The following is a 21,511-nucleotide window of genomic DNA, read 5'->3' as shown; positions in this document are numbered from 1 at the left end:
ACAATCTCCATTTTCCTCTTTTTTACTTTTGGCTTTTTGTTAGCCAGCACTTTAGCCTTGCCTTTTTTCTTTATAAATGTTAAGCAGTGAGGCAGCAGTTTGTTTTCACATGAATACCCCAAAAAAATTTTCATTTGAAAATATGTTGCTAACTCACTAAGTTTCATTTCCCAGACTGTGACAAGACGGTGCTCTTCATTATGCAATTATTGGAAGCCTGCCCACCTTGGAGAATGAACTGGGTGAAAATTCCTGGAAATATTTTTTAAGATGATGCATTTGAGGAAGGACAAAACTTAGACAAAGACAAAGTTTCTTATATCCATGTCTTTTACGTTCTGAAAACAAACTTGTTCTATTTAATATTAAAAATATTCCAAATGTGATCCTTCGATTTAAGAATTTAATGACAAAAATATAAGGAACTTGATCTATGTTTTGTTCAATGTATGACTCTCACGTGTATTTCAACAGTTTGTTAGATGATTCTCGAAGCAATTGCCTGTTGGAGTGTCTTATCAACTCTAAAAGTAAAAATCATTCTTAGCTTTATTTTTAAAGAAAATTCTGCAATGATAAAGGTAAATGGTGGCTCTTGTAACTGAAAGTAGAAACAGGAGTTTAGTTTGTTCACATACATAATCAAGTTGCTAGTTTAATCTTTAACCTACTATACCGCTTTTTTTCTTGTGGAGAGAGAATAAACTAGCATCTTGGAACTGCAATCTTACTTCAACGGAAATTTGACATAAAACAACATGACCAATAGAATTCATGCTTCAATATCCAACACTAGTTCATGGCGCCACAAAGCATTTGATAAAAATAAAGCCTAGTTAAGTAATAAGTATAGTATCTTATATATATATATATATATATATATGAAATAGAGATAGACATGCTTTTGCACATATGTCAGGTAATATCCCAGGAAAGTTCTTGTGAAAATAACTTACGGAAGCTCTGTAAGAGGAACATGGACATGGAAGGTAAGGGGGTACAACAAACATAAACCTCCTCCATTATGTAAGCTCATTCTATAAAGCCACACATACAATGACTGAATTTAAACCAACTCGGTGAAATCCAAAAAAGTGATATCACCCGGGCGTTCTACATAAACAAGCATAAATGATAAACATACTCACTTCAAGTAGAGAAAAGTTTCTGCTTAGTCCATAAGAAGAGGATTGTACTCATTATTTATCACTCCAAGACGTACATTAAAAGGCGTTGTCTTAGAAATCCCTTCTAGCCCCTCACATCACAAATTGTTTTGCTGCAACCATATAGTACTATGCTTCCCTAAACTCCCATCATCATTTGTTTGCTTGGAAATTGGAGCTTGATCCCAACTCAAACATCAGGCATTACTAAAAGGAGGAGAATGTTCTTCCTTTTCAGAATAGTTTTGGGTCACTCATTGAATTAATTTGGTCATAACATTCGTAAGACACATGTTCATTCCCATAATAGTCCATGAAATTTCCTTGTCCTGAGTAAGGTGACATGCAGCCAATTCGACTGAGATCATCAGAAAATTCAATTTCCCCATTAAAATTTGAGTAGGATGAACTAGGTGAAATTTCTGTATGTTCAAATGATTGCCACGGAGTCATTGAACTCAGTAACTCATACTGTGGAAAGAATCCAACCACATCTTGTATTTGAGAGTAGTCCTGCAATTGAACAAGAAAAATGTCAAAAAATCTTCAATATCTACCTATTCAATCTCAAGTTTCCTTCTTCATTCCTACAAACCTTTGAAGAATCAAGAATCATATCAGGGGACACCCAGATGCTTGAAGAATTATTGTCCATTGAAGCTTGCTCAAATCCAGCCACTGGAGCCACATTGCATGGAGAATCAATAGGACTAGAATAACGACTCTCACAGCAAAGTTGACCTGCCTGAGAAGAAATGTCACCAGAGACATTCGAGATTCTCAATGAGGTGTCATTCCCATTGATGGAAATGCTCCCACCTTTGCTTTTACCCTTCTGTTCTCCCAAGGAATCATTGTTGGCCTTCTCATTCTTTTTAATAACTCGGCACAAAGCAAAAGCACCCTACAACATTAACCACAAGGACATAAACTGTAAGGCCAATCCAAAGCTAGTGAAGCAACACATTAACATGAAAGTAACTAAAGCAAAAACTTTGTACCTGGGAACCTTGTCCAAGATCATCACAGAGGCGATACTCATGCATAACCCAATCCGTTCGATCTCCTAAAGGGGCCCTTCCACGATAGAAAACAAGGGTCTTACGGTACCCAGTCACAGTGGATGTGGGTGAACTTGATTGGCATACAACCTTTCTGTCTTTACCGGTGGCCTTCCAATAACCAGCTTTGGTAGCTCTATTAGTCCGTGATCCATTTGGGTACTTGCGATCCCTTGGACAGAAGAAAAACCATTCCAAATCTCTTTTTGGTAGGAAAGATTTCTCTGCATTCCACACCTCACAAGTTAGCCTTCTCAATGTTCCTTACCAGAAACAATAATGTCACTTATAAAATAATCATTGCTTTTTCCAACCTTGACTAAAGAAATCATCCCATTGAACCAGATTTTACAGCGGAATAGTTAATCACCAAAGAATACTAAAAGTAAACGAATGGAACAAAACGCTGCTTTCTACTTTTTATCATTCATAAAGTCTCAGTTCACACTAGCATGAAAATTTATTGATTTTTCTGTTTGTACTGTCACTGTGATACACATGTTATGGTTCAACCATGCAAATGATCATCATGTGAAATTGGAGATTACCCGGCAACTCCCAGGGATCAAATTTGTACAATTCAATCACGGGGATAACTTCAAGCTCAATTTCAAGACCCTCCACTTTTCTTTTTAGGTAATATCCTAATAGTTCTTCATCAGTTGGATGGAAACGAAAACCTGGAGGCAGTGATGCCCCTCCCATTCTAAATTTCTATGTTCCTTACTATATATATATTTTAAAAATAAAGTGACACTGAGAAACAAGGCTATATAGAGTAGACAACTCTTGTCTCTTCCAGTCTCAGATTAACACAACGACAATAAATTCAAAATTTCCTCCAACAAAGCCAAACTCTTGAGTACTTTTGTTATGTACCGAGACTATACCTATTAAAAACCTGAAAGATCCAAAAATAGAAGCTTTTGTCAACAATATATTTTTTATCTAGAGTAAGGTGACACTTCAACAGAGTGTACCCGTTATGTGCCAGAACCATCGTCTTAAAGAAAACTTTGAGGTCTTCAATGAAGCTAATCACCCCCCCACCCCTTAACCCCAATATTTAATCCCTGGAACACAAAAGAATGAAGGAAACGAAGGAATTAGGAATAACTATGTAACTCAACTACCAACTTTTGACTCCAAGAAAAATGGGTAGAGTTCTGAAAACGATTTTCAAAAGTGGAAACTTTTCGAAGTGTAGAAGTTAAAATAAACCAAATTGAATAATGGGCTAGTTGCTATGTTGGGAGAGAGCCAGAAAAAGAAAGAGAAAGTGGTGATGGATGAGTGAGAGATGAAGAAGAGAAAAGAGAGTAGAGTAAAAGAAGAGGCCACTAATGGTGTGGTATATATAGCATTCGGGGAAGAGAACCCACAGTCCAAAATTGTACACACCGAAAGTTTGAGATTACTTGTCCTTAGTGCACCCAAAATTCCAAAGCAAATGGCCCACCACTTCAAAACCTTTCAGTGTTCACACCCAAGAAAGTTCAAATCAACTTCCCGCGGTATTTGATGCCTTTCATGTGCACTTTTCCTCCAAAAATGGTTTCTCCAACATCAAAATATAGAACAGCAAAAAGCTATCCACTTTGATTTTGAGTTTGTGATATACATGTATAAAAAAGATCAAAATATCAATTAAAGATGAAAAAAAAAATTATATACAATATTAATTAATTTTATGATGTTGAAATAATCACTTTTTCTTGTTCTTTTCAGGACGAGAGATACTTCCTCCGCATCTGAGTTGAACGATGGATTAAACAACTCAATGATAATTTGGGTGCCATTAATTTTTTGCCAAAAGCATTCAGTGTACCTCTATTTCATCAAAGTGCATTTCAATTTTCAAACCAACTTGAGTTCGTATTGACCCATGACCCGTCCAAACCTAATACAGATGTTGCAAGTACGAAATTATTCTCCCTTTATTTCAAATCTTCTCTTGCTACCATTTTCCACTCTCCCTCTCCTGTTTTTGTTTCTTGCTGGTATTTGCCAAGATTTGGATGATATTATGTTTGTCGTTGAATTGTATTATTAGATAGAAAAAGACAACTTTTTTGGTAAGAGAACTGTCATTCTTCTCTTTTTCACTTGACAAAGAAACGTGCAATAGATTATCTTACCTTGGTATATTTATTTTGCATAATTGGTATGCTTTGAGATACGATCAATCAGCGAAAAATAGATAAAATAAAAACAGTAGTCGCATTATCTTTAGTCACCTGAAATTATTTTTTGTCAAGCTAAGTGTAAATATCAGTCCTACTTTCAATTTGTTGGCAGTTGGTGCAGTCAAATACAAGACTGTTCCTCTGTATTTATATAAATCAAATGTAATAGGACTAGTTCGTGCATCTAATTTTCCCAATTGAAACTTTTTCAACTACACCAAATATGGATATGAGTAAATACGATATGAAGAATAGTAATGTACTCAAAGTTGAGGAATGTGTGATTGGTAAAGTCATGGAGCCACTTTATTTCCCAAACGGAACTCTATATTTTAGCCAAAGGTACTGTTTTTGTGTAAAAGAAAATTATTGTTTTGTTTTTTTCTAAAGTAATAAATGTTTGGAATTTTCATCTTATCCCCGATGCTCAATTTCTTTTTTTTTTTTCTGTATTTTTACACATTTAAACAATATGTAAAAGTTATTTCCTTTAATTTGGGAGTATTTTAAAGTTACGTATATACAAAAAAATAAGTAATAAAAATAATTTGATAAAGTAATACGTATAATATGAATTATTGAATACTCAAGCAATGAAATTATTTCAGCTAGTTGGTTCCACGAAGTGATCTAAGTGTGGTCAATTCAAGTTTAAAAAATATTTTTCTCTTCAAATCTTTCCAATGTGAAACTTATGCGCCTTGGATCACACGCCCGTGTCGTGTTTTCCAACAAAGCTCTCAAGTTGGGGCTGTCATGATGGCTCCATATACGTTACCAACCCAGCACCAATACTGCAATATTCGTCATTCTTAAAGCATTAGTGTTAATTACTGAGAAATTCCAGTGCTTAGTGCTATGATAGCAAAGTATTTTTCTTGTCCATTGAATATGTAGTACATAATTTATGTGAATTATCACTATCGCCCACTTTTGTTACATTTTTTATTTTATGATGAAAAGGAACATATACTACAAAGCAAGTTTGTTCACACAACAACTGAAAATTTCCCTCAATTGTAAACACTGTGAGAGGAAGGAGAACCATTAATTGAGGAATATGGGATTCCTTGACTCTGCAAGTTAACCCTCAAGTTTATTCCATGTCATCCTGAGTCAGATTGAACACTTTATCTTTTTTTTAATTCAGGTGATTGTGTCATCAAGCGGGTCCATTCTTTTGCAAAAGGAAAATCTCGAAAAGTGTTTAATTAGTTTTTTAACTTTCAGAGGTTCGTTTCTTCTTAAGAATTCACATGGAGATCTTTAAGCAATCAAGCTCTGTCTAAACTCTAGTTAGTGGGACCAACCAAGGATGGTTGGTAAGTAAATACTGGGCAATTAATGGAATATATTGCATATGTATGAGCAAAAGGTGAAATTAAAGCTTGCTTTAACACCTGATTGTGTTAGTTTACTCTTAGCTTTACGAGATATATTTTTACCACCTTCATCATGAATCTAACAACTACTCATTTTTGGAATTTTGGAAAAGATAATGAGTGTTTTGGGTGGTAATGTTCAATTTGAGGAAGGGAAAATGTAAAGAAAGAGCTTTCTTTTATGTAATTAAGATGGGCGAGATTGAGAATATTTGTGTCATTTTCCCCTTAACCATGCAAAGAAATAGCTATCAATCTTTTGAGTCCTAAAATCCAGCGCCCACTCCCTATCACTATTCCTGCAATTGAATGATCAATAGCTAGCTAAAACTGTTTGAAGAAAAAGAAAAGTTTTAAAACTAAATTTCTCATTGAAGTGACAAATCATGTTTAGTCGTCCTTGACTATAACATCGAACATAGGCCAACTGTAATGAAGCACTAGCTTTTTACATTTATTAGCAAAGAAAGAACAAAAGCATTTGCTTTTTCAACTGTATAGTAGAAAGCAGAACGACCCAGCCACCCAGCGGAAAATTACAAATTATTTTCTCATTTTTATTGGGGCATCCTAAGTTCTAAGTATCTTATAAACATTGGTTTATATATTTTCATTTTCCCTCGCTTATGTGGCTGAGAAGTTAAATTAGACAAAGCAGCAATCAGAGAGGGTGTCACTGCCACTTTTCTACAAGTGGAAAAGGAAAATTTAATACAATAATTAACCGTTCCTTTTGCCAAAAGTGAGCCTAGTGTCTATTTAGGTTTGATGTGGTCAGTTTATTAAACCATTGGAATTTTGCGTTCACATTGGGAATAGGAGGAAACAAACTATAAAAACTAAAAGAAAGGTAGTCCATCTAAGGCAAATTGCTTATCTATGTTATAAATAGATTACTATATCACTAAGTTTTTGCCACAAGCGTCATACCCCATTTGCCCCAACTTTAATCCTCACTTTGCAAGATCTTATCCTTATCTTTTAAACTATATCATTGTAATTATTAAAGATATTTTGTAATTATATATATATATATATATATTAACGATATCGAATGGAAAGACCTGGCAACTGCAGTCCTGAGATGGCTAAAGGAAATGAAGAACTTGGGGTTGAGATGACGTTAGTGCGAGGCATAACTAAGTCAACTCTTTGCTAAACTCTAAGTGGCAGTAATTACGTAATCTATAGAGATAGCTTGCCACTTCAATCAAAAGATGTTGTAAAGAAGTTTTGTTTTTAAACATTATGCGCCGATAGTTTTAGTGAAAAAATAAAGTAAGAAAGAGGGAGGAATAATATTGATTGATATTAGTAATAATAAAAACGTGAATTGCTTTACATATGCAGCATATCTCCACATTTCCACAGATTATGTATTCATATTGACATTGCTGAAAATGGTTGTGAAATGAGAATTGGAAAAGCAAAGGTGCTCATGTGCTCTGACTGCTGGCAAAAATAATTGGAGAAGTTAACGAGGGTTTCATGGGGAAGTGGAAAATACAAGGACAATTAACCTTATCCTTGTCGCTGTTTGTCTGCTCCTTTCGGTCTCTCTGTCTCTTGACTCTGCAGTTTACATAAGCCCCCTTTCAACTACACTCCTCTGCCTGTAGCCCTGCGCTCTCCAGAGATTGTAATGAGTCAGCTTTGTGCAAGATGGGTTTTGACTTCAGATAAATATTGGATTTGTAATAATGTAAAGTACCGTTCTTTATTACATTCAATTTTTAAGATTTTAGTAATCAACCGCAATTTTTTTTACTTCTTTTATTGACCCGTCTTAAGTTATTGAAGAGAAACCCGTATTTACTGTCTTGTCTTTTTCTAATTGAATAACAATTTCTTATTCTATAACTACTCTTGTATATCATCCCCATGTAAGAAAAATCAACTATCACCGTCGTGTATTTCGTGCAAAATAAATTTATCTTACATAAATTTTTGCTTCTAAAAACAACCATGATCATTCTTAATGCCCAAAAGTTTCGCGTAAAGCATTTGTCAAGGTAACTCAATTGACAACTGCGGAGGATACGTTAATGGAAGTCATCTCTTTTATCGACAGCATTAGAGGAAGAATCAACCTGAAGACGTTAATTATTGGTTACAGTTATTTATTTAAGCGTCTAAAATATACAAATTCATTGGCGGTGATGGTGAAAGGGGTGAGAGAGAGGTGACAAGTCACTTTCCAACATTAGTGGGTGAGTGTAACAGGAAACTCGGAAGCAAATTAGAGAAAATCAAATAAATACTCTAATGGTCAAAAGGAAGGCTTAAGCAACGCCGCGTCCATAAGCCATGTATGTAATTCATATACTGTTTGTCCAAAAAGCAGAAAAGACCAAAAGAGTAATCTGTTCTACCAACCTTATCAGTGGCACCTCGTTCCTCACACTGTAGATTGTAGTATATCGTAAGCAGCACAGCACTCAGCACGCACTCAAATGCTTTTTGTTCACTAGCTTCTTTTTCTTTATTAGTTTTATTTTTTATTTTTTTATCACAAATTATCTTATGTCATATTCTCTCTCTCTTAATTATTAAAAAATGGTACAGTTTTAATATGCTCGTATAATTTGTCTTCTTTTATTCAGTTTACAAGATTATGAACCTCTACACATTAACATTAGGAAACCTTTAATTTGAAGCGTGAAACACATTAAGGGGTGGGCGACAGGTTTCCGACATAGATTCATGGGACGTCAGCAATCAAGTACAAGAATCTAAGCAATTGTAGGCGAGCAGACAGGTTGTCGGGATGGGATGGGGTTACCTTTTTTTCTCATAAACTGCGGTGGCTATAGGCGATAAGCTTAGGAGCTCTCAGTGCAGAAAAGCGTGAGATTTGGATTAGATTACGTTGATTTGCTTGACACTTAAACCCCGGATCCAATGTAATAATGTGATTATGTTATTATGTGGGCATTGAACCAAACATGTGGGTCAAACTTAAATTATCACTTTTTTGAACAAGCTACCACTGGTAATAATACGCTAAACATTGCCCCCCTCTCTCAACCTTGACGATTTGCTCATTGTCTAAACCTACCTCGATCAATGTCCTAGCTTCAAAATTTTTCTAATATTTTATCTTCTGCTTTTAATCGTAAGTTTGAATCAAGCGACCATAATTGAATTCCTTATTACTTGTATATAAAAAATATTAAAATGAATTAATTCATATTAAAACGACATTAAGATTTTATTTATCTAACATTTTAATATTTTCTGAGATTGATGCTTTAATTTTCTCCATCAGCCGCCATGCAAACCTGGAGATGAGCTTTTGGCATTTCGCGACTTGGAAGCAAACATTATTCAGACAACTCTCTAATCATCCACACTAGGTCTTACTTTATTATTATTTTAAGGTGGAATTCATTACCTTTTTTTCACGTTACTGTTTTAGCATGCCTGTTAGTATTATGTACCACATTTATATGATAACTACTTTGGATATCAAGGAGGAGAGGGGGTTTTCACTCAAATTTTCCTTCTTCTTTTAGGGCTCCTCTTTAAACATGGGCCTCTGGAGACCCAACGCACAAGACAACTGGGCCAAGAAAACAAAAGAGCAGATATAAGCCCAAAAAGAAGTGAGTAAAAAATAAAAAGAGAAATCTAATAGCATAGAGTCGATGAAACAGGGTAGGATTAGCATACCTGAGAATGACTGGAATAGCCTTAACCCCCGCAGTGTACAATCCAATAACAATCCCTTCTTCTTCTTCTTCTTCTTCTTCTTCTTCATCTTCTTCCTTCAAATCTCACAAACCCAAAACCAGAGTCTCAGTGTCAGTGCAGGCCTTCACCTCTGACCCCTTCGTTCTAGAACTCGCGGAAACCCTCGAAGACTCTGTCCCCTCCTCTGCTTCAACCCCACTCCCTCTCCAGAAGCTTCGTAACGCCTCCTCCGAATCCCTTCTCTCAACTCCATGGCCATCGCGCAAAGACGAACCCTTTCGCTTCACCGACCTTTCCTTCATTCGCCAATCCCGAATCCTCCCCGTCTCCCACCCCATTTCCATCCTCACCTCCCAATTCCCGGAAGGAGTCTACGTCGGAACCCTCTCCGACCTCTCTTCCACTCCTCTCATCCAAAGGCTCTCCGAATTGCTCTGCAGCTTCCACGCCGGTGACTTGTTCTGGTCCATCAACGGCATCGCCGCTCCCGATTTGACCGTCGTGTACGTCCCCGAGGGGTGCCACGTGGAAAACCCCGTCCACTTGGGGTACTTTCCGGGTGAAGTTAGTGGCGAGGGTTCCGACACGATGCCGGTTTCCAATCCTAGGGTTCTTGTGGTGGTGGAGAAGGGAGCAGAGGTGGATGTAATTGAGGAATTTTCAAGCCCGCAAGGAAAAGAGAGAGAGTGTTATTGGAGCAACGGTGCTTTGGAAGCAGTAATTGGAGAAGGAGCAAAGCTTAGACACTCTTATATTCAGACCCAATCATTCGCTGCGGCCCATATAAAATGGACCTCCGTTCGCCAGGTCCATTAAGTGTTTCCCCTTCATCCCTTCCCTTTAATGGAAGCAATTCGGATAAGATTGTGATTCTTTGTTGATTGTTTGCAGGAGTCATCTAGTAAGTATGAACTTACTGAGGTAAGCACTGGAGGAAAAGTGGGCAGGCACAATCTTCATATACAACAACTGGGTCCTGACACCATCACTGAATTATCCACTTTACACTTGTGTGTTGGTCATCAAACACAGGATCTCCATAGTAGCCTTGTTTTGGACCATCCACGGGGCTATTCCCGGCAACTGCACAAGTGTATTGTCGCTCACCCTTTGGGACAAGCTGTTTTTGACGGAAACATTAAGGTTAACAGGTAATTGTGTTTTTTATTTTTTAACTATACTTAAATGACAATTACTTCATTTATGCAATAATATAATTTTATTCGGCAAAGATGGCTAGATAATCCCCTTTTAGTCTTGACTCCTGTGGTGCAATATGGGAATGAGCTGTTATGTTTGGTATGCGCATTGTGGAATGCAATCCCCACGAGATAATCTAAGGAGATTAAGGCCATGTTTGGTAGAATTAGTTGAAAGTTTATAGCTTGTACCATATAGTTGATAAGCTAGCTGAAAGTTTATAACTAACTAATTGAATTAGAACTGTTTGGTAAATCTAGTTATACAAATGAAATGTGTTAAATGTCTACAAAAAGTGTTAAGGCTGTTTTGTGTATCTATAAATTGTTTAAAAGGTCAAGGATAAAAAAGAATTACAAGTTAGCTTCCAATAAATTATTGAATGTTACTTGAGGGAGTTTTTCGTAAGCTAACTTTCAAATATTATAAGCTTTCTTTTTTATTTTTACCAAACAACTCTACTAGCTTATTAACCCAAAAAGTGATATAGTAAGATGTTTTCAATAATTTATTGAGCTGAAACAGGTGCATTTGTTTTCAAATATCTTGTATTTTATAAGATAAGGCACTCTGTATGATGATATACTATTTCTGGTGTAGGTATGCTCAGCAGACAGATGCAGGACAGTTAACAAGAAGCCTTCTACTTGAACCCCGAGCAACGGTAAATGTTAAACCAAATCTCCAAATCGTGGCTGATGACGTCAAGTGCTCCCATGGAGCGGCAATAAGTGACCTGGAAGAAAGCCAACTCTTGTATTTCCAAGCACGCGGCATTGACTTAAAGAGTGCTAGAAGACTTCTAATTTTTTCTTTTGGAGGGGAGGTGATAGAAAAGTTTCCTCATTCTTCTATTAGAGACAGAGTACGAAGTCAGATTAAAAATTTGTTGGATCCATCTTCTAATTCATAAGCATTGTAGGTGTGCGCTAAATGTAAAACATTTTAAATTTCCTGGTAAAATTGTGAGTTGAAATCCAAATAAAATTATTTTTCCCAACTCATTGCTTCGACAAGAATGAAGCTGTGTACTATTGTACTGTGTAATTGATAAACATTGCAATTGCTGCGTTCATGCTTCCCCGTGTACGATTGATTTCTAGTAGTATTTTTTGAAAATGTGAAAAATGCATTTGTGTTTGTGTAGTGAAAAATCATTACCTGTTCGCAGGAATTAGAATCCTTATACATTTTGGTTACCTGAAGTCCCTTCTCTGTGTTATTCAGTATCTAATCTACCAGCGTGCCCAAAATGTGGGTGTTGAATCTGATTTATCCAATTTGCAAAGAGGGTCCTGCTACCACGTTTCTTATAACACTGATTGCATTCAGCTAGCTACCCATGCCCTGGCTCTTGTCTTTGCTTACATCCGTAGCTATGAAAATAGACCCACGCATATTCTTGTTTCTGTATTATTAACAATAAATGTGAGTATATGATACGCGCAGAGATTTTCTGTTCATAATTAACAGTAGCAAACATCTATGTATGCCCTTGAATGAAGCCATTATAAGGAGATGTAGGTTGAGTAATTGTTGTGACGAAGTCCCACACCGGACATTAATCAAAGCCATTTACACTCTATAAATCAAACTTGCTCCCACATAGTTGTGTTCGTAAAAAGGAGAGATGGTTGGCATCTCCCCTGACAGGGACGGGAACAGCCTTCGGGCTTTCTTGCTAACACATCCGGTTAAGGCTACCCACCTCGCAGAGGTGGATCTCTAACCCAATTTTTTCGTCTCATCACCATCACAGCCCTGTGCTCTCTTAAAATATATTTGTATATTATACAAATTTATTTAATATTTTTTAAAAGTTTAATTTTTATTTTTTAAGAATTAAAATAAATATTAACATAAATTCATTTGATAAATTATACATAAAATTATTATTTTATGATTTTAAAATAACATATTTAAATTTAACTTATAATAAGTAAATATATACTAATGACTAATTATTTTAATTTAAAATATTTTTTAATTTTAAAAGTTAGTATTAATTTTAAAAATATAATATCGTAAATAATTATATCAATAAAAAAATATTTATTATATTTTATATTTTACGTATAATTTAGTTTATAATTGGAGAATGAATTGTAACTCCATTACTTTATTAAATACTCCAAAAAAAATTTAAAAGCATTAAAAATTTAATTTTAATCTCAAAAAAATTTCAATAATCACATAATTAGAATATAAAATATTAATAAATAAATATAGTTTAAAATTTTAATATTAAAAATATTAAAAAAATATTTTCATAATATTTTATAAATTAATTCATGTCTTTATTTGATTGTAGATTTTTTTCATAATTATAAAAGAAATATTTAAAATATAAAAAAATATTAAAAAGTACAAGAGTTCTGATTCACTGTTAAAACAAATTTATATAAAAAGTAAATATAACATTCAAACTTAATTTATATTTGAAATACAATAATATATTTATTTATTTATTTATTATAATATAAAAATATTAAATATACAAATCCAACAATTACAGTAAGATTTTAATAACAAATTTATATATTATAGTAATATATTATTTTTATTCCTAACATTGTATAACTATCAATGTAAATTTTTTATATATAATTAATTTTAATAAATTTTTCTTAAATATAATTCAAATATAATAATTATGAATCAATTATAATTTAAATTCTTAAGATATGTAAAATATTGTAATTAATTTTAATAATTTTTTATTAAATATAATTTATAGTTAATTTATTATTTTTATTTTTAATATACACCAACATCAATTTTGATAATATATGTGATTTTAAGTATTTTAAAGTTTTGAATAAATTTTTGTTGTTTTATTTTTAATATGTCTAATTATCCACGCTAATCATTCGTATTACCAATATTTTACGTGACTTTGAGTATTTTAAAGTTTAATAAATATAAGTTTTGTTGTAAATGTATATAGTAATAAGTAGGTGTAGTCAATTTTACATAAATTGATTTATATATTTTAATTAAATTTAATTATAAAAAATATTTTGAGTGCTATAAAGATAATTAAAATTTAACAATATTATATTTTATTTATTATTAGTATGTTTAAAATTTCTTTAAAAAATATACTTATAACATAAGATTTTATTATTTTTTATATTTTTTTATAAATATTTTTATTTATAAATTTAAAATATGACATATACGATATATCAACTCTGATATAATTTCAAATAATATAAATTTATACTATTGTAGATTAATTTAGTTAAAGAAATATTGATGAATTTGATATAATTTAATTGATTAAAAATAAAATTTAATACATGATATCACTTAAAAATAATGTAATTTTATGCGTACTCAATAAATTAAAATAAAATATATGAATATAATTTAATAAAAAATTAAAAAATATCAATATTAACAAAATATATATATATATATGTCTAATTAGATAAAAAACTTTTAACGTTGACATAATGATAAAATACAGAAATAAAGTAGAATGATAAAAAGAACTTTTAAAAAGTTCAAAAGTTGTGTATAATAAAAAAAAAACTTATTTGTATGATAATTTATTTGTCTTTTTGTCATAAATATAATTTAATAATTTAATAATATACAATATAAAATTATTATTTAAATCAATACATTTAAATTTAAAAATAAGATACAATTTCATTTTCTATTAACATATCAATTGAGTATTTAGAGAAAAAAAAAAACATATCACTTGATAACTTCATTTGATTTTTATGAAATTTTTTTTTGTAATTTATTAATATTTCTTTCCTTTTTTTAACATTTCACAATAAATTTTATTTTATTTTTAATATTTAATAAATTTAAATAATTTTTATTAAATATCACTTATAGCAAATTTATTATTATCTTTTTTAAAAGTGTATAACTATCCATATAAAATATTTATATAAAATCAATTCTAATAGAATTTCTTTAAATATAATTTAAAGATAATAATTATTAGTTAATAATAATTTTAGTTCATAAGTTATGCAAAATATTATAATTAATTTCAATAAATAATTATTAAATATAATTTATAGTCAATATGTTATTTTCGTTCCTAACTTTACTTACATTTGTTTTGACCATCCATATCATTAACCATATAAATAAATCTAAATATTTTAAATCTTAATAATTATAATTTTTGTTATAAATATATTATAAATAATCTAAAGTTTAATAATCATAAATTTTGTTGTAAATGTATTCAGTAATAAATAGCGGCAATCAATGTCTATATAGATAGATAAATATAGATGCAATGATCGGATTGAGATCTCTAATTCAGAATCATGCTAATCCGCAATGGTAGAAATCCACCCTCAATTACATTTGTTCTGTGACTAGTGACTGCTCTAAGTTCAGTCAGTACATCTGTATCCCCACCAATATACACCCACATTCTCTTGGCTCCAGCCAGAGAAAGAAAAGGAGCAAAAACAAAAAAGAGAATGGAAAGAACCTCTGCTACTCAAAATTTCTATCATTTTTCATCTCTATAAATTGGGACAATATTTGGGAACAGAGATAGACAGATACTGGAACTAAAAGAGAACAGTTTAAAACGGCTTTACATTGTTTTGTCTTCCAAAGAGACTTCCCAAAAATCCATTAGCAGTGTCCATTCTCAAGTTCATTTCAAATTGCATTTGCATCTCCCAATTCTGAATAGAGCACTACCAGTGGCCTCTTGCCATTAACATGTGAGATTCTTCTATTCAAAAGCTTATGTTGTAAGAGACCAGAATGATCATCTAAGATGACCCACGAAAAATGGATCAACTGTGAAATTTTGTCATTGGCTTCGAGGCACCCTTTGGTGAAATAATATGATCACCTGAATAGTAAACATGAGTTAGCAAGGCCTCACAGATACTTCCCTGACGATTTCCAAATTCTTCCTTCAAGTGATATCACCATAACAGTAACATCATCATGGTACTTCCTCCGATCTCCTTGAGGGATATCCAGCAATTCATGTAAATCCATTCCTGCAACATTAGAGTCCAAAATCACCACTCTAAATGCTGGTTGCATAAACATAGTATTTGATAAGTTCAAGGTTTGAGAAACACATTAATTCAAATATTGCACAATTATTTTCATGTTTCTATCGTATTTTTCTGCATTACCTTAATCCCACCCAGGCTTAGGTTATAAAGTGCAAACAGCCACTAGCATCAAACATATCATTTCAGAAACAAGTTTCTCTACAGGAACCAACCAAACCAGTGCATATAGACACTATAATCCTCCAGAGGAGTCCTAAGAGTGAAAATAAAGGCATAAAAGAATAAAAGTGTGAAAATGTGAAGTCAGTTATCTTCTACAGAATTGAAAATTATAAAGTAGCATCTCACAAACAATTAAAGCAGTGATCCAGAAACTTAAGAAGACAAAAACATTGTTTTGTACCATCCCAAATAAAGAATGACACAACACAACGCTTCCATGGCATCACTCGCATATGATTGAAAAAAGGAGGGAAATGATCCCAAAATCAAGACCAAATGTAATGTGGAACAGCAGTTGAAAAGAAAAGAAAAGAAAATGATAAATTATTAAACTGTTTATTACATACCTCCCTGCTCAAGATATAACAAAATATAAAATACAATTCTTTCAGTTTTCTGAAACAGATCCTGCGCAAGTTATTGTGTTAACAACTTAAATATCCATCACTTGCTTCTTCAATCAAAATTCAATTAAAATATATCCTTAAAATCAACAGGAATAGTCACAAATGTGATAACTGAGTTCAGCCACAGAATATAGTTAATGCCACCAAATCAACCAACAAAAAAAGTTTGAATGTCCGACTATTTTGGACAAACATCTTAGGGGAAGAATCAAGCATTTAGTTATTATATAAGAATGGTATCAATCATAAGTAAATAAATAAAATGCCATTCCCTCGAATTATGTCATGAAACAAATAGTACATGTTCAACAAGAACGCAAAGCTATAGGATAGATTCATGTAATGAGAAGACTTGTTTACCAGCCTTTTTGGCTGCACGTAGGAGCAACTCCTCTATTAAATGCTGGGCAGGATCTCCATCTGGAAACTTTTTCATGAAACTCTCAACTTGAGAAACCACTTCTTGATTGCTTAGATATTGATACAACCCATCAGATGAGAGGATCAAGAACCGATCTCTTTGGCATAATCTATGGTGACGTAATGAAGGGCAGCAGGATACATATGGAGCAGTGCCGATATATTCATTACGAAACATTTCTAGTACCACATCATTCCACTTCGGCTGCAGAAACATTTTAAATCATATCATCAATGTAGGCATACATTTCTATATAATATTTAAAAAGTCTATGCAGCCTTGAACAATAGGCACAATAAACAGGCAGAATTCAATTTTCAGAATGCAGATGAGCATGTGCATGTGCAGCAGTGCTTAAAAGTGTAAGTTGACATGAATCGCTTCCTTCCAGACCAGAGTTGAAATTTGGCATACTCTAAAACCAAGGACCTGACCACTCTTCTAATCGCCAATCACAAAAACTTATGGATAACAATAGGCATAACAGCTATGCACTGGCTCTCCAAGTACAAACATGAAAAAGGTAAAACAAAAAAAAATTACTGCAGGCTATTCAAAATAATTAATTCAATGTCTGGAAGGATTTTCTTGTTAACATAAAATCAGTCCTTAAATCATTCTACACAAAGAAAAATCTTAGAAAATCAACATTTCATAAATAAATTGTGCTGTGCCTAAAAATGACAAACAGTGCTTCTAACAATAATGATGGATATCAATGCCATTCATCTTCTCTTGTACAACAATCAGAAGTATATAGCAAGAATAAAGTATTATTACAATAAAGTATTTAAAAAGGCACCTGTTTCAAAAATCCAGCCCCAAATGCTCTAGTAACCTTAAGACGGCCTTTCACTCTATCATTTACGATACATTGGCTATCATCAGGATGTTCATTCTTAATCCTAATAACTTCCTGCAAAACAATAAGCCCCAAATTTCAGACAACTGATACAAACTGATCAGAACACGATTGATGAAAAGGAAACAGAACTAATATTGAAAAGGAAAGAGCAATTAAGCACGAAGGTGAAGATCTAACTTCTTGAACATAACACTCGCATGACTCGTCAATGAGAGCTACGAAATCCAAAACTACTTGCCACTTGACATAAAAGCAGAATGCTGCACTAAATGAAAGTCTGACACGCAGACATTGACCTCCCTGACGGAGATACAGACAGCTGTAGGAAAAATACACAAAGACAAGCAGATCCAAGCATAGATATAGACATATAAAATGAAAGCACACACATAGATAAGTAGCATTATTAAATCCCAGAAAGCTACTAAAGGAATTACAAAAAAATTAAAGAGCAATGAAGCCTAACAATTATTTAATCATGAAATATTGCTCCCATGCTTAAATAGGTAGAAAGCATATCAGCAGAAGAATCAATAAGCATAGACATAAACAAGAAAAGAAGTAGCTGAAGGGGCAAATTATAAACTTGCCTCTTCAATGCTGGTGCTGTGGTCAGTGGACAGCTGCAATGCAACCAACCTCCGAACTCGAGAAGGACCCTCACCCAGAGCCAAGGAATCCTCATCTATGACCTCCACGCTTGATTCTCCATCGCTACTCGAGTTCACCTCCTCTTCCCACTCATAATGCGCCACAATGGCCCGGCTATCTCCCACGTTCATCACATAAACATCCTCATCCCTCATTAACACAACCAACAAACATGACCCCATCAACGCAAGCTCCGGGTTCGTATCAATAAGCTTATCCGCCATATCCAAATACGCCAGTTCAGTCATCTCAAGCGCCCTGGACAATGCCTTCAAAACCAAATCATGATCCACAGGACCCACTCTCCGCTTCCTACCACCATCACCACCGCGACCCTTCTGCTCTGCTCGATTCTCCACCTCAACCTTCTCCTTCTCCTTCTCCTCCGTGCCCATGCCCAAGCTCCAAGGCAACAACTTTCTGCCAGGACCCTCCTTATGCTTCGACAATCCATGCTTCAACTTTGACAAAATCAGCCACTGTCTACTACCTGCAGAACCATCCTTGCTAGCGCTGAGTGCATCATTCACAGAAAACGCAAACCTATCTGATCCCGAGAGATCAAGCCCGTCTTCTGCATCATCCTCCGCAAGAAACTCCCACAACCTTCTACGCCTACTCTCAGTTCCCTCTGCTTGAAATGTCACCTTCTTAGCGGACCCTCCAAGAGAGTTCAACTCTTGTTCTTCAACCTCCCCTTCATTTTTGGGTTCAGCTTCATTATCCGCTGCAGCAGGTGCAGGGTTAGATCCCTGCGCCTCTTCAACTTCCCAAAACAGTCCCTGCAGCTCGCCGTAAACGGCACGGTAAAGATGACCCATAAGAAACTCCGGCGCGTCGGGGCCATTGAAACCGTCGTAAATCCCCACGAACAACCAACCCTGCTCTTCCGATACAACCACATGCACCCGATCCTCCCCCGCCTTCCCCAGCGCCCACTGCACATTACTCTCGCTCTTCTCCTCCGCCTTCCCCTCACTCGCCGGAACCTCCTTACGGCCGACGAAATTCAACACGGGCACCACCCACGGCCGCTTCTTCTCCGAAAGACTCCGCTGGAACGCCTTCCGCAACCCCGCAATACTCTTCTTCCGCTTCTTCTTCACATACATCCCACCCCCGAGAGGAGCAGAAAAAGGCACCCCGGCGCCGGCGCCGTCACCGGAGACGACATCGTCTAGTGGTCCGGAGAGTGCGCCGCTTTCAATTGGACCAGAGAGGAAGAAAGCCCTCCGCTCCCTCTCGGGCTCAGCTCCTCGAGGCACTGGCTGAAGCGGAAGAGCACTAAACGACGAGGTAGCTTTGAAGCCATTTACAATAGTACCCCTAGCAGAAGCGTCTTCGTAAGCGTTATCTAACTGGAGAACGGTTTTGGGAGCAGAACTGTTAGCACTGACGGATGCTCCGGAAATGGCCTTGAATGCGGTTTCGGGAAAATCCGGTCGGTGAGTGGGAGAGAAGCGGAGGGAGTTAGATGGAGAGAGAAAGCGATCGGAATGAGTAGGAGAGAGAAAGCGAGCAGAGGATCTAACGTAGCAGAAAGAGTGACCTAGGGTTTCGTCCAATGGCTCTGCGTCTGCGAATATGAGTTGGTGTTGGTTAGGGGTTTGGTTGGATGGTTTGAAGCAAGAGAACAAGTTGCAGAGTCCATTGCTTCCCATCACATTACTCTCTCTCTCTCTCTCTTTCTCTGTTGAAGAAATGAAGGAGAGAGAGAGAAGGTGAGGTCAGAAGACGAAGGAAAGCAAAAGAAAAGAAACGAGCGAGGAAGAGAGAGAGAGAGAGAGAGAGAGGGAAAATTAATAATAATAATAATAATAATAATAATAATAATAATATATTTTTGCGGTTTTGGGTTTTCAAATAAAAAAATTTGTTGTGTTGTGTGCACTTTGTTGGCACTGTCCGAGTTTGACGGTTGCATGAGCTGGCGTCTTTCCAATAGCTCTGTCTCCATTTTCATATTTTTAAAAAGCTTGCGACACGTACCACTCCACCTCAGCTATACACTTTTATCAACCTTCTCTTTTTATTTATCCATATCTCTGTTCAAATAAGGGACCAACACCCTCAATTTTCAACCATTTTTTGTTTCATTCATTCTTCACAATAAAGTGAGAGTAATAAATATTGCTTTCAATTTTTCTTTTTAGAATTTTCAAAATAAAATATTTATTGTATTCAAGATAAGAATGTACAATAAATAATATTTAAATTATAATTTTTTAACTTTATATATTTAGATTAACAAAATATTTAAAAATTAATCATTTATATTTTAATTACGTCTGTGATAAATTATATGGATGTTAAATATTTAATATGTAATTTTTGCAATTAATAATTATAAATTTTTAATAATCTAAATAAATTTTAGTCATTTTATTTTAAATTATGTTTAATTTTTCTCTCTTATAATTTGTTAAGTTAATAATTTTTTTCTATTTCAAAAATTGTGTAAATTTAGTCTCTCGTTGATTTTATTTTATTTCAAATGCTTTTTTTTAATTCAAAATTTTAGAAGATTTGACCGGTTTGTAATTGAGTTAATACATAAAGTAATTTTCAAATTGTTAGAGTAAAAAAATGAAGATTATACCAGATTTAAAATATTTCGCAAGGTGTATTAAAGATTAAAGAGACGAAATTTTAGATTTTTTATTTTGAATGAAAATTAATAATTTTTTTGTTTACTTTTAAATAAAAAAATCACTTAATCAATTTAGTTTGTAAGTATTTTGAGTAAAAAAAAGGTAGATTTTTTTAGTTTTAGGTAAAAAAAAAATTATATAAAACTGAATTTATACAATTTAAAAACACTTGATTATCTCAAAATAATTGAGAAACTAAAATTGTACATAACTCAAATTAAAGAGACAAAAATATATATTCAAATTATTTTATTTTACTCTCTGATGTAAAATTTATATTTTTAAAAAACTAAGATTAATTTTTAAATGACATTTATTATTTGGTGAATACAGGCTTGAGAAGGGATAATGCAACTTCTTGCAGTCAACTTGACTTTATAGGTTTATATTAATAAATTGTTATGAATTATTTTTTGCTGTTAGTTGGGGCTGTAATAATATTTAAAGTTTTTTTTTTTAAGTGGAACAAAAGTTACAAAACGATATGTGACGTGTAAAAACTTGAGAATAAGATGTAAAATTTCTGTACGAAGGGGCTAAAATAAAGTATTAGTATAAGATTCAAACGAATTATAATGTTAATAT

The 21,511-nt window shown here is 33.9% G+C and overlaps 3 protein-coding genes and 1 non-coding gene across 5 annotated transcripts; 2 read left to right on the top strand and 2 right to left on the bottom strand.

Annotated features, from left to right (window-relative positions):
* Positions 1–919: 919 nt before the first annotated feature.
* On the bottom strand, positions 920–3,255 carry LOC113869371 (NAC domain-containing protein 71-like). 2 transcript variants are annotated; one of them, XM_027505667.1, is made up of 4 exons: positions 2,776–3,255; positions 2,168–2,451; positions 1,762–2,070; positions 920–1,679 (listed from the first exon to the last, which is right to left on the bottom strand). In XM_027505667.1, exons 1-4 carry the CDS (start codon positions 2,930–2,932, stop codon positions 1,401–1,403), a joined length of 1,029 nt encoding a protein of 342 aa, XP_027361468.1. In that variant the 5' UTR covers positions 2,933–3,255; the 3' UTR covers positions 920–1,400. The 2 variants fall into 2 exon arrangements, with proteins under 2 accessions (XP_027361468.1, XP_027361470.1); XM_027505669.1 differs by having other exon boundaries at positions 1,118–1,679; positions 1,762–2,001.
* A 6,158-nt stretch (positions 3,256–9,413) lies between these two features.
* LOC113869078 (protein ABCI7, chloroplastic) lies at positions 9,414–11,857 on the top strand. Its single transcript, XM_027505220.1, has 3 exons — positions 9,414–10,295; positions 10,380–10,639; positions 11,289–11,857. The coding sequence occupies exons 1-3, from the start codon at positions 9,474–9,476 to the stop codon at positions 11,599–11,601; spliced, it is 1,395 nt and encodes a 464-aa protein (XP_027361021.1). The 5' UTR covers positions 9,414–9,473; the 3' UTR covers positions 11,602–11,857.
* Positions 11,858–12,299: 442 nt separating this feature from the next.
* On the top strand, positions 12,300–12,429 carry LOC113870564. Its single transcript, XR_003505585.1, has one exon. It is a non-coding gene; the product is annotated as a U6atac minor spliceosomal RNA (small nuclear RNA).
* A 2,524-nt stretch (positions 12,430–14,953) lies between these two features.
* Positions 14,954–19,988, bottom strand: LOC113869020 (protein phosphatase 2C 29-like). Its single transcript, XM_027505108.1, has 4 exons — positions 18,215–19,988; positions 17,562–17,675; positions 16,699–16,963; positions 14,954–15,688 (listed from the first exon to the last, which is right to left on the bottom strand). Exons 1-4 carry the CDS (start codon positions 19,934–19,936, stop codon positions 15,564–15,566), a joined length of 2,226 nt encoding a protein of 741 aa, XP_027360909.1. The 5' UTR covers positions 19,937–19,988; the 3' UTR covers positions 14,954–15,563.
* Between the last annotated feature and the right edge of the window lie 1,523 nt (positions 19,989–21,511).

This window comes from Abrus precatorius, unplaced genomic scaffold (assembly GCF_003935025.1).
Source record: "Abrus precatorius isolate BTA unplaced genomic scaffold, Abrus_2018 Scaffold6, whole genome shotgun sequence".
In the NCBI taxonomy this organism is placed as follows: domain Eukaryota; kingdom Viridiplantae; phylum Streptophyta; class Magnoliopsida; order Fabales; family Fabaceae; genus Abrus; species Abrus precatorius.
This window is presented reverse-complemented; position numbering and strand designations above follow the sequence as displayed.